The 12,915-nt window shown below is 43.3% G+C and overlaps 1 protein-coding gene across 2 annotated transcripts in view; it reads left to right on the top strand.

Moving 5' to 3' along the window:
- The window catches only part of LOC149348202 (poly(A)-specific ribonuclease PARN-like), a 58,289-nt gene extending 49,182 nt beyond the window's left edge, over positions 1–9,107 (top strand). Inside the window, exons 18-19 of one of the 2 annotated variants that reach the window (XM_089587993.1) lie at positions 5,449–5,510; positions 8,933–9,107. In XM_089587993.1, coding sequence (XP_089444119.1) covers positions 5,449–5,510; positions 8,933–9,021 — 151 coding nt within the window. In that variant the 3' untranslated portion in view covers positions 9,022–9,107. Of the gene's footprint in view, positions 1–1,858; positions 2,139–5,448; positions 5,511–8,932 lie in introns of those variants that run through there. The other variant, XM_089587994.1, reaches the window with a different exon arrangement.
- The last annotated feature ends 3,808 nt before the right edge of the window (positions 9,108–12,915 follow it).

The following is a 12,915-nucleotide window of genomic DNA, read 5'->3' as shown; positions in this document are numbered from 1 at the left end:
GACATCACAACTGACTGGCAATTAATTGCAAGAGGAATAGTGTGACATCACTACTGGCTAGGGGATATTCAAAATTCCGCAAGTGCGCTTTCCCGCATAACAATGTTGCCCCCAACAAGATGGCTGACCATGCGTTTCCAGCTGAAACAAAGCAAGAAAGACTGGTTTTTTGTTTGATTCTTCCAAAATACGTTTCTTACATTCTATCCAGACCTTTACGCCTGTCCTGAAGCCCATGTAGTTCATTTATAGCGAAGTCGGCCATCTTGTTAGGGGCAACATTGTTATGCGGGAAAGCGCACTTGCGGAATTTTGAATATCCCCTATTGCAAGAGGAATAACTGTCACTTCATGGCATTCGGTGGATGTCAGTGGTTGGGGAAGCCCTTCTTGAGGGACATTAGCCTCTTAGTCCTTGAGTTTTATCCGACAGTAACGCTTTATGTTTGTGCCACTTCTTTCATTACGTATAAAATTAGTGCAAGAAAAATGGTAAAAAGAGATGCACATGGTGCAAGTGCCTTTAGTGTCTGCATCTCTTTGTCCCGATTTTTTGTCATGCTGATTTTGTATCTAATGAATAGGGCCCGGAAATTTAGGCACTAAAGAACCCTGAAATAGGCAGGCATCTAGGCTCTAAAAAATATTGAAATAGGCTTTCTAAAGCATGAAATAAGCGCTTTGAATAATACTCTTTATTCATAAGTACCAGATTTGTAAGTCAAGCACAGAGCATACGCAGTCCTCATGGTTTATGGTTTATGAGGTTTAACGTCCCAAAGCGACTAAGGCTATGAGACGCCGTAGTGGAGGGCTCCGGAAATTTCGACCACCTGGGGTTCTTTAACGTCCACTGACATTGCACAGTACACGGGCCTCTAGAATTTCTCCTCCAAAGAAATTCCAGCCGCCGCGGCCGGGATCGAACCCGCGTCTTTCGGGTCAGCAGCCGAGCACCATAACCGCTGAGCCACCGCGGCGGCATACGCAGTCCTCAACTTAAGCAATAAAGCACATTCTCAGGTTTTCAAACTTGAAGATGCTTCGGTTTTCGCTAAGCATAACTTTGTACTTTAAAAGATCCTTTTGACATCACATGAACTTAGTGGCGCGAACCTAAAACATGAGTGTTGATAAAGGCTTAGGCCTTCAGGTGATGTGGCCGTATCGTCTCGGCGTAGGAAGTCTCTGATTCGGGAAATTGTGTCTAGGCATCTATTTTTTTCAACCAATTGTTGCATCTTCGTAGAAGCAGTAGCGCCCTTTCCTTCCAGTCCCCGAAGTGCTGCTGGTACTTCTGCCACTACCTTCAACGATTCATCTATTGAGAGTCTAGCCTTTTCCAACTTTGTCATCCTTTCCGTCAATGTTGAGAAGTTTGCACTAATGTATTTCAGGTCTCTTTCCAAACACGCCTCTTGCTACACTTCGAGATAAACACTTCGTTACACTACGTTCAAGTTACAGTTAGAGAAAAACGTTAGGCGACACCCGCGCCTTTTGTGCGTTGTCGGTGCGTGTCTCTCACCATAGATAGACAGATATCTCAAAATTGAAAAACGGCACCGAGGACCGAAGTGCCGTATTTAGGCATTTATAGGCAACAAGTGCGGTTAAATAGGTAGTATTTCCTAAAAAATGACAAAAAGGCAGGCAAGTGCAAAAATCCCCCGTTTAGGCATTCATAGGCATGTTTAGGCAAATGCCTAACTTTCCAGGCCCTAGTAATGAATCAACTAGCCCAACTTCTTTCATAACGTTCTTTCGTAACTGTGTGAGGCATGCACAGGTGGGGCTCCACGTTTGACTTGACTGGAACAGTACAGCGTCTCTCTAACCTGTTCTCCTTGGTCTCCAGGCGAGCATGTCTTCAGAGACTTGAACAGCTCGGCTCGAACTCCTCACCGATGCCGTGGCCCCCGAGAGCAATGCCAAATCACATCTTCATTGACTGTATCTGGACGACCATCGCGGCGAGACGTGGCACTGCAGTCAGGGAACGGTCATGAGGATGACCGCAGGATGCCCTCTAAGAGAGTCTAGTGCAGTTCCAGGTCAGCTCGCCAGGCGGTCTCACCTCATCCGCCTCTGTTCCGCGCTGCTACGAGGCACATAAGGCGATGCAGAAGCCAACGCCACTCGAATGTAAAAGAGCACAAAAGACGAGGACAGATGAAGGACACTGAAGAGATGCATGGATGCCTGTTTTTCTCTCATGTGATGCTTTATTTATGCGTATTTTGTGTGTCTCTTATGCATCTGTTTCTTGACTTGTTGTCATCTCTCTGTCTCTTGTGTGTTCTTCATTTGTCTTTCTCTTTTCCCTGTTTTTAAAGTCCTGTCGTAACGGGCCCTTACAACTCAAATTATTATTCATACAGCATATGGCAGAGCTGATTGAAAGAAGCTACTGAGAAATATTGGCCATAGCACAGGATGGTGAAGATGACACAGAAGACGCGCATTTAAGAACTGTCTCACAACTGGCAGTTTTTACTGAGCGAAACATGTTGATAGGATAAATGTAAAAAGAACAAAAATATATACCTATATAAAAGAAAAGCACAAGCATGTGTTTATTGCACAGGAATGTACACTAGTGGAAGCTGATGCCAAAGACTGAAAATTTGAAAATTAGGTAATTATTAAGAATTCCACTGTTTTCTTTTAGTGTGCTCGAGCATACCCAACTCATGCTTGTGTTTTTTTGGTGTTCAGTTTTGTTGTTTTGATCTTTAACTTGTGCATATGCACATTTCGTTCAGTATAATTGCCAGTCACAAGACAGCGCTCACGTGTATGTGTTCTGTCTTGTCTGTCTTTTTTTGTGCCGTGTGCTCAAAAATGCAGTCCCAACTCGGCCAACTAGCTGGGCTTATAAAGTCGTTGAGAAAGTTTTCTTGGGGACCAGCAGGTTAGGTAAGGGAAGGGGAGCAGGCTAGAATGTAACATGCCATAGAGGCCAAACGTACGGAGCTCCACAGTGAGTTGAACGTCTTTTCAGCAGCTTTCTGTGGTCGAATTCAGCCCTGTAACAGACATCACCATCTCAGGGAAACCCTTGTGGCACATTATCGCTAGTTCCTTGCATTCCCGCTCAAGATGATGCGCATTCAGTGTCACTAGTTAGCAGAGAATGACCAGATGGGTTCAGGCCTTATGTGTTCTGATTTATGTTGCCGTAATTGCTGTGGCAATAAGTAAACCGCATACTTGGCGTGCTGGAAATATGCAGGTTGCTTAAATGGGGCACCGAACACAAATTGAGGTTGGCTTGTATCAATTGATTAACACATTCTAATGACAGAGGAGCTTGTTTCTTGGAAAATGGAGCTTTTATTGTAAGCTATAGAAGGCTGAAAATGCAAGACAAAAACCATAAAAACATAAATGCTGGTCATCGCCGCCGTCAGCCATTTTCGCCAGCAAACTGTGGTGACGTAAATTTTTTTTGTTGCCGATATCTGAGTAAAGACCGCACCATCGCCCATTTTGCACCAGTGATCACGCAATCCGTAATTCTCTCGACATCGTCGACATCGCCGGTTTAAATCGAGCGCAGGGAACAGAAGTTTTGCATTTAATAATCTAAAGTTCGCAGCAAAATGTTTTTTTTTACTACCAAATGAGCCTAGGAGAGCCACAGAAATCGAAGCAGTCAGATTTCGCTAAAAGTAAAAATCAGATGATGTTGTCCCGACAGCCTCTGTAATTAAAGAGATTCTGAGGGCAACTCAATCAGATTATCGTATTCAGCGAAAATCAGTTGTGTGACAATTTCTGATGACGTTACTGTTTGCAGGAGCAAGAGACACATTTATCAGCAGGAGAATCGGATTTAAAAATCTTCCCGCCAGTCGATTCAAAATCGTGGCGCCCTTATCAAAAGGGACGGTTTGTTACTGTTTTGAAGTGAATGGCTGTGTTACATAGCCGCTGGGATCCACGCCCGAAAATCAGTGTCAGTGTGCACGTATCTATCTTACTTACGGAATTGGCCGGGGATGGGGATACCTGTATTTAATTTTATAGCCGTTTCTGTCTTATGTAAACTCCTGTTTCGGTCAGAGTGGTCTCTTTATAATTGCATCGCAGTAACCTATCGATGCAGGTCAGGTTTTTTTTTTGTCCTCGCAGTCCTTTTAAAGTAGGGACAAAGAAATGGCATCAAGCTGTAGCAGTCTAGGCTGTGAACCTCATAATTTGTTCCCTAGCATCTGCATAAAGAAAGACACAATGAGTGGGCAAGAAATCATGGGGTAGTATTTGCAAGGGAAGTTTTCATTGTGGACATCGCATTCCTTGATGGCTAGGTTTGTATGCGTCTGCTTTGAACCCTGTATATGTACGCTTGCAAACTGCATACACGCCAGTTGTTTTCTTCAAGTGTTATCGTTACATTTTGCATCCTGGATTTTTGTTGACGTTGTTGAACTCCGTTAAATGTTGGCACACTGTGCAAAACGAGGCGCTGAATGTACTCTGTTGAGAATGCTTGAGAGGACACTGTCAGCAGTGCACAGTGAACTGAGCACAGCTCATAAGCCAAGCATATGCATAAGTGGCAGAACAGAAAGCGGCTTTTGCATAAGAAGCAAAAGCAGAACTTGATGTCACACACCTTCATTTTTTTATGAAAGAGTGTATAAATGAGGTTGTCATATGTTTTCAAACGCCTTTGCTACCCCCTTTATCTACTGCCAAGAAAGAGTGCTGAAAGATTGTGGTGCGAGCACGTGGTAGGATGGCAGCATGAGAACCTGTTAATATTGGAAAATTTTTTCAGTCTGTTACGTCCTTCTGAGGACATAACACGTCTCAATTTCTGCGGTTAACATGCCTGAAATTTCTTCTAAAACCTTCCCTGAAATAGATGGGTGTTCACACAATGGGACCTTAGTTTCAGCATCAGCTGCATATGTAAGAGGGGTGTGGAAGAGAGAATGTGACAAGATGCTGTGTTTGAAACTTAAGTCACATGATCAGAGTCGCCAGAACAATGACTCGTGACCATAGGTCATGTGACTAGCTGTGTTTGCATGGTTATCCTCTGCGGGAAATGGCGCCATCGCATAGCGAGTTGCCTGATGCAGGGGTCTACGTGACTTGTTATGTGATGGCAACATTTCGTGCAGTGCACGACTGTGCATCATATAGCAAGTCGCATGACCTATGGCTGACATGACTGAACCCTGAACATATTCTCAAATCACATTCCACATCTCCTGGCATATACATGTGTTGCTGAATGGAATGATATCATCACTTGTTATTTGATGGCATTTCATGAAGACGGTGACTATAAAATCATGTGGGAGGCTGTCTGAATAGGAAAAACCTAACTCTGTAAAATTTGTTTGCACCACCGTGTTTTTGTGGTTACTTCAGAGGGGTTCTTTCATCTCTCGTACGCTCTGTACTAAGCAACATTTCTTTCTTTTTCTGCAGGTCTGCATCCTTGAGCTCCTCGGTGCCTACCTTCACCGCTTCGGAGCCCAAAGATGAAATCGGTGAGCACATGTTTGCGAAAGATACTCATAAAATAAAATGAGCAGCCTCACTAGCATATTCAGAGAACTGATCTTCAGGGCCACGACAGCTGGTAAATCACATTTGTGGGCTTTCTTCTTCTTGGTTTTTTTCCTCCTCGTGGTGTGTGAGGTCAAGTGGTATTTGAAGAGAAAGTAATCAAGCTAGCATTTTAGTGTCACTCTGTCTTACCGGTACTCACCTATGGGGCAGAAATGAGGATGCTAACAAAGAGGGTTCAGCTTAAGCTGAGGACAACGCAGCGAGCTATGGAAAGGAAAATGATAGGTGTAACGTTAAGAGATCGGAAGCGGGCGGAGTGGGTGAGAGAACAAACGCGGTTTAATGACATCACTAGTCGAAATCAAGAGGAAGAAATGGGCTTGGGCAGGGCATGTAATGCGAAGGCAGGATAACCGCTGGTCCTTAAGGGTAACGGAGTGGATTCAAAGAGTAGGCAAACGTAGCAGGGGTTGGCAGAATGTTAGGTGGGCGGTTGAGATCAAGAAATTTGACAGGGATAGGGTGGCCGCAACTGGCGAAGGACAGGGTTAATTGGAGAGGCCTTTGCCCTGCAGTGGGCGTAGTCAGGCTGATGATGATGATGATGCGTCACATACTCGCAAAAGCTCAGAGAGTGCAGTTTGCAAGCTTGCGAGGACCCGCTATTCTAAATTTGCTAGTTTCACAGACTCGATCATCACTGACTTTCACCCCTTTAGGGGCAATGGAGGTCATAGTTCCTGGGGAACAATTTCCTATCATTTGGGACTACCATGCACCGTATCTTTGGTGCTCGGCTGCCACTTCCGGGTACCAGGTCAAAGAATAGGGGGCTGTAGCTGTGATTGTGGACTGTGATCTAGCTTTGTCATGGCATTTGTATCTGTAGTTGTTTGTGAGAAAAGTATTTTATTATTTTCTTGAAATAAGTGGAAGATTTCTCAGGAAAATCAAGGTCCCGCTTTGTTTTCGAAAAAACAATTCATTGCTTTCAGACCAGGATTGAGAAGCTGTAATTGGTGGCGAAATGGTTTCCTTTGTGGCCTCCGCTTACACGTGTCCTGTGCCAGCATCCCCTACCCTACCCCAGCAAAGTTCTTGACATAATTACTCCACTCGAGTTTGTGATCGCTTGTGCATACCGTATTTTCCGGTGTATAAGACGCGGCTTTTTTTCGAAAATCTTGCTGGTGAGTCTTATATGCGAATTTTTAATCTTTTTTTTTTGCGAGTTCATCGATTACTCTGGTTCATGCTAAGCTTTTTTCACCTAAAAAATATCACTACCAATAACGCGGTTGTAACACGGTTAATACTTCAATACCGGGACCGCCCTGCGCGACATTCTAGGTGATCTTTATCATGAAACGGCGGGGATGACGACTTCCGGGATCACAAACGCGCAGCTGTTTCGGAGGCGCCAAGCAAAAGTAATGAGAAGCGCCAAAAGATGGTGACAATCGCGCTTCTCGTCATTGTCAAGACAAGCCGGCGTTCTTTTTTAGTCACCCTTTGCAACTTTTTTTGCTCCGTGTAGGTAGTGCATGTTTCAGCCAAGTTGCTTGTGAACCTTTTGATGGTGCATCTGAAGATGAAGACTTCGAAGGTTTCAAGTAGAAATAAAATGTTGTTATGGACATATGGGGAGCTGTATTGTTCTTTCTTTCTTTTTTGCTAAACGTGGACGAGTATGGCGTGAGTGTTGCCTTTTTCGATCACGTAGCGTTGCTTAAGATTTGCTCACAGGTACGGTGCATTTCGCAATAGTCGCGCAAGCGTGTTTAATTAAGCCTCACTAGCCTAACTGGGTAAACTGGGGTGCGTCTTATACACGGGTGCGTCTTATATACGAACTTTTTCAGTGACAGCTTGCATATATGGCAGGTGCGTCTTATACAAGGGTGCTTCTTGTACACCGGAAAATGCGGTAATCCTTTTCTGTGGTGCTTGCTTTGTCATTCTGAGGAAGTGTCAGATATCCGGTATATGCATTACATGATTTGAGCCTAATTTGTCCTCCTCATTTAAGCTAGAATATCATTTTGCATTGATTCTTGAACTGGCTCGTGATCTGGTGATGCCAGTAGCTTGTAAGATCACTGCCATGGAAGTTGTAGCTTTTTTGGCATTGGTACTGGTTTTGCTCTTATTGCTTTCAGTATGGAAGCCAGAAGTGGCAAATAATAATTCATGCCTTCCCTCTGCTGTGCAATAATTGGAGATGCTGTACTTTGCAGCCAACTGCTTGGGCATTAGATCACCAGCTCGTGAGAGAACTAATCATTGAAGTCGAAGTGCTTTGTGTCCTTATTATTAATTTCTCTTCTGGCTTTTAAGGGGGGATGTGGGGATCAGATCGCAAAAATCGCAAAAAAAAAGTTGATTTTTGAAAAGTACATTTTTTGGAATCTCCAACACTGTTTCTATGTTGTACTGAAATATTTCACCCAAAAATAAACTTTAAGCGCTCCAAATAAATATATTTGTTTGCATCTACACATAGACAGTGTGTGCTAGCTTAGAACTTTCAGGCTTGTTTTCTCGAAAGTTTGTTTTGGGCTTAATACCTTGTTCGTGGAAAGCGTAGCACAGCAATGGGTGCATGGGTTTTTACCCCGTTTGTTTTGTTGTGATTACTGAAATGTGGTCTGCGTCGAGACAGTCTCAGATTTACCATTTAGGCTCGTGTGTTTTTATTACATGGTAATTAGAGCATGATACATTCTAAACATAAAAGAAGGTGCATATTGTTTCCTTTAAAAAAATAGCAGGGAAATAAAAAATTAAGAGAGTCTTGATTTACACCACACTTCTTAGTAACTATTAAAAGCATTTACAGACCTGTAGCCTGGTTTTTTTGTCATGCTAGGCTTTCCACAAGCAAGCTATGTGGGGACAACATATAAACAGTGATAAAAGGGAACCTACTGAAGCTGTCATTGTGAAACTTTATATCTGATTGTCTGATGCTGTTTTAAGCCAGGCTGCCAAATTTTATCACTCTAGGTCTTAAATTAGAAAAGTTGCTTTCGATCCCCCGCATCCCCCTTAAGGCAGGAGGGTGAAATATATATATTAATAAATTCCGGAACGAGTACTTTGCACAGGTAATAGACCCTTCGCAAAACTCCGAAAGACAGCTTCCCTGCATACTGAGAACCTCTTTACCATGCCAGCACAGCATAAATTAACAGCAGGCATTGTGTTACTTCACGCGGTAACATTCAGACGTGCATGGCTTTCGTGGGTTCATGCCCGTCGGTGTTGTTGCCACTCATCTTGTTTGGGCTGCTTTTCGTGTTCACTCTTTCTAGGCAAATTGAAGAAGATGGTAAGCATTTGGAGCCGGAAGTCTTGACGTCGTGAAGCGTTAAAAAAAATGCGCCGTCACTCGTTGCAGATGAGCCCGATCAGAAGCTGCTGAAGGAGAGTTCCGAAGAGCTCACTGTCACGCAAAAATTGTTTGAGGAAAATGACGACTGGAGCTAGGACACCTGGAAAAAGAGAGGGAAAGTGTCTCTCACTTCATTCATCCACATTTTCTTGCTACATTATAAAATGCATATTATCAACGAGTGGTGTTGTACTTTCTTATTGTCGAGGAAGAACACTGCACGTGGGTTCTGGTTCTGCACTGTCTGGGGCAAATGAAATGTGGTTTGGTTTGGTTTATGGGGTTTAACATCCCAAAGCGACTAAGGCTATGAGAGACACCGTAGTGGAGGGCTCCGGAAATTTCGACCACCTGGGGTTCTTTAACGTGCACCGACATCGCACAGTACACGGGCCTCTAGAATTTCTCCTCCAAAGAAATTCAACCGCCGCGGCCGGGATCGAACCCGCGTCTTTTGGGTCAGCAGCCGAGCGCCGTAACCACTGAGCCACCGCGGTGGATCAAATGAAATGTGAATGGTACATCAGTCATCCACTGTTAAGGAACACTTGAGTAGGCCACGTGTTAAAGACTTGGAACTAGTGAGCAGAGGCAGACACCATCGGAAGCTATCATGGCTCCTGTGCTTTTTGTGCGTTACTCCCCTGCAACACACTATGAAGCTCTCTCTTAACTCTCGCCATGCTCCTATGTTCACTCTTATGATAGAGGTTAGCATACTTGTCTAGAGTGCTCAAAGAATGGGCCATGGATCAAATAAAGTGAAGCTTTAATGCAGGTGCTTTATCAAGGGCAGCGTGATAGTTTGTATGTGTTTATCCAGCTTCGCATGAGTGCAAGTAGTGTCTGTGAAACTCAGCGCCTCCTTCAAAATTTCACTTCCTTCCTCTGCAGAGCATTGCTCGAACGTTCTAGACAAGTGTGCTCCCCTCTGCACATCTGAAGCACAATGCAGTGAGCTGTCATTCAGGGAAATCAAATTTTTGTCTGGTTAATGATGACTCAAAAGTGCAATGGCCATTCTTCGAAGACGGTAATGAGCCTTGTTTGTTTCTGACTCTTCACTTGTGTTGTTTATTTTTTTGTATGTGCGTTTTGCATTTGAATTGTTGCATTCACATTTTTCTTGACCTGCTGTGGTGGCTGTCTGGTTGTGGTGCTCGGCTGGTGATCCAAAAGACGTGGGTTCAATCCCGGTTGCGGCGGTGGCAATTCGATGGAGGCGAAATGATAGTGCCCCGCCTACTGTGTGATGTCAGTGCACATTAAAGAACCCCAGGTTGCGAAAATTATCTGGAGCCCTCCACTACGGTGTCCCTCATAGCCTGAGGCGCACTGGGACTTGTTTAAACTCCATAAACCAAACATTTTTCTTCTCTATAGTATTGTGTACATGTGTCCCTGTGTGTGTCATTCGTGTGATTTGTGGTATTTAATGCATGATTGTGTAAGGCTTATGGCCCAGCACTTGGTTAATTTGTGTGTGAAATGTCTTGCTTAAATTGTTGGACATTTAGGACAACTCCATCATATTCCTGTACTTAACATTATTACACTTAGTAAAGCCTGCTAGGTGGGTCATTCATTAACTGTTGTTGCAAAAAATGCTGCCAGTCTGTGTCAGATGTTGCATGTTTTCTGTGGCCAATTTTTCACGTTTAACTTTTGGTTTTTCTCTGTGTTGTGCGACAAGAGCACACTACAGTTAAAACTGGAAAGGAACAAGTTTTGTTTCCCCGTCAAGTGCGCTTAGTGTTCTCAATAACCCGAAATAACGAAACAAATGACCACTAAACCCGATTTAATGAGGTTTTTCAGGGGAAAAAAATGAGTAAAAATTGAGGTATTTCTCTCTTTTGCCCACGATGTCTCGCAGATTGTTGGCAGCGTGCAGCATTAACATCTCGGCGCCCTTGTAACAGCCCTTGTTTCGTTTTGATGGGGCTGGAAGCTGTTCCGTTGCATGGAACAAGGGACTCTGCAGTCGGCGGTGCTTCGCACATTGGTTGCAAATCCATTTTACCAGATGGCGCTTTCATTTTCGTGCACAAACAATTCAGGCTGCTTTTGCGGAGTCGGTAGCTTTTGGGTGCCACTATGTTGCGATTTTAGATTTTGAAGGGCGAAAAAATGCCTTCTTAAATTTTACAAATTTCCCAATTTAATGAAATAATTCGTGGCTGCTCTTCACTATGTTAAATCGAGTAATAAATGAAATAGTGTGAATACATCAACATGCGCTAACATCTAGACACATAATTCTTTGTTTCGTTTTCTGTTCTTTTCAAAGGAAAAAATCGCATCATAAAGTCACTTGTCATGAACAGAGCGTACTTATGGAGACGTCCAGTGATGGCAGCATTCGTCTTTTACTTTTTGCTCTTTTCTGGATACGAAGAATTTTGTTTTCTGCGACAGCCTTTTTGTAATTAACGAGTGGTATTCCATCTGCTAGGTAAATTTGAATTTGTCCTCGGTTTCCCTTTAACTGTTTGTGGGACAGCGTATTTTTTTTTGCAAAATTGATGAAATTTTTTTTATTGCACTACCAGATGAAGTGCACAGAAACGGTTCTCAACAAATTTCACAATATTAGTACAGATAGTTCAGTGAAAAAAACTGGGACATATTTGTCCCATTGGTGCACCAAATGGGGATAAAAAAATGGGACGTATCTGTCCCATTCAATTACACGGGTTTCCTCACTGAATTAATTTTTACTAACCACTTCATGGATTTGTTCATACTATTTTTCTCGTCATGGAATACCACTGGCATCTGTGCCTTTGCTCAACTTTGTCAGGGTTGCATTATTTGCCGATAAGCCGAACTTGACCCCAGACATCAACCATTTCAGCATGGTCGCGCTTTCGCCATGGTTGCACCTTGGTGGACACCTGAACCACACCGTACAGGAAGGGAGGGAAATGGGAGTGAAAGAAGAAAGATTTTATTTTAGGAAAGGAAATTACTCAGTAACTGTGAATCCACGTACAGGGAGGAAGATGACGAAGGAAGCCCAGGGAAGCGCAGCGGCAAAAGACTGACTTTGCAATTCGACTCAGCGAGTTCCACTCAGCCAGCTGTAGCTATCGTGTCACTCCAGGTTTAACCAGAGCTGAAACACAGCCAATTTTTTACCTTCCTTTTTACTCTCCTTATTGCTGATGGTTCTGAATGTTTGGCCATTGACGATTTCTGCGCCCAAGAACAAACTCTATGTACGACTTTTGAAAATGACCACTGAAAATTCAGTCAGTGGGCATAGATAAACGTTCAACTATTTTCAGCATGCTAAAAAAAAATAGTGCTTTCCTCGTAGTACTTGTCATCTCAAATCTTCGGAACAAGTGCACGTTTGGATTTAGAGTTGTTCCTCTTATGCAGAAAAAAGGAATCATTTAAAAGACATTTTGATTTTGTTTTTGCCAGATTGAATGTAGCCAAAAACTTGCAATGTGCCCCAAATAAATTACGAAGCTTCGAGGTCTTGATTCGCTACCTCATCTAGTGGATGCGGCTGAAACCATTTTTAAACAAAGCATGAAAAACTTAAGATGGGTGGCAGTACAGCATAAGTGGGACTCCTGCGTCCCACCGCCTCTTACGAGCCCTTTAGTTTGGGAAACAATGTGGAACATATGTCTCCCATTGTCCCACAAAGGGTTAATGTGCATGCAAGTACTTGTTTCAGTTTTTTTCATAACAAACAGTGAGTGGAAATTCAATTCTACAAATTTTATTAGAACCATGCGGGTGTTCATGAAACTAAAAAAAAAGGAGTATCAAATAAATGAAAAAAATTTTACCTAAGTGAAAAGTTGGTTTATTGGTTTATTGGGGGTTTAACGTCCCGAAGCAACTTAGGCTATGAGGGACGCCTTAGTGAAGGGCTCCGGAAATTTCGATCACCTGGGGTTCTTTAACGTGCACTGACATCGCACAGCACACGGGCCTCTAGAATTTCGCCTCCATTGAAATTCGGCTGC

Source organism: Amblyomma mixtum, chromosome 4 (assembly GCF_055824585.1).
Source record: "Amblyomma mixtum isolate Tamu chromosome 4, ASM5582458v1, whole genome shotgun sequence".
In the NCBI taxonomy this organism is placed as follows: domain Eukaryota; kingdom Metazoa; phylum Arthropoda; class Arachnida; order Ixodida; family Ixodidae; genus Amblyomma; species Amblyomma mixtum.
Note: the sequence above shows the minus strand (reverse complement) of the source record. Positions and strands in the feature narration are given on the sequence as shown.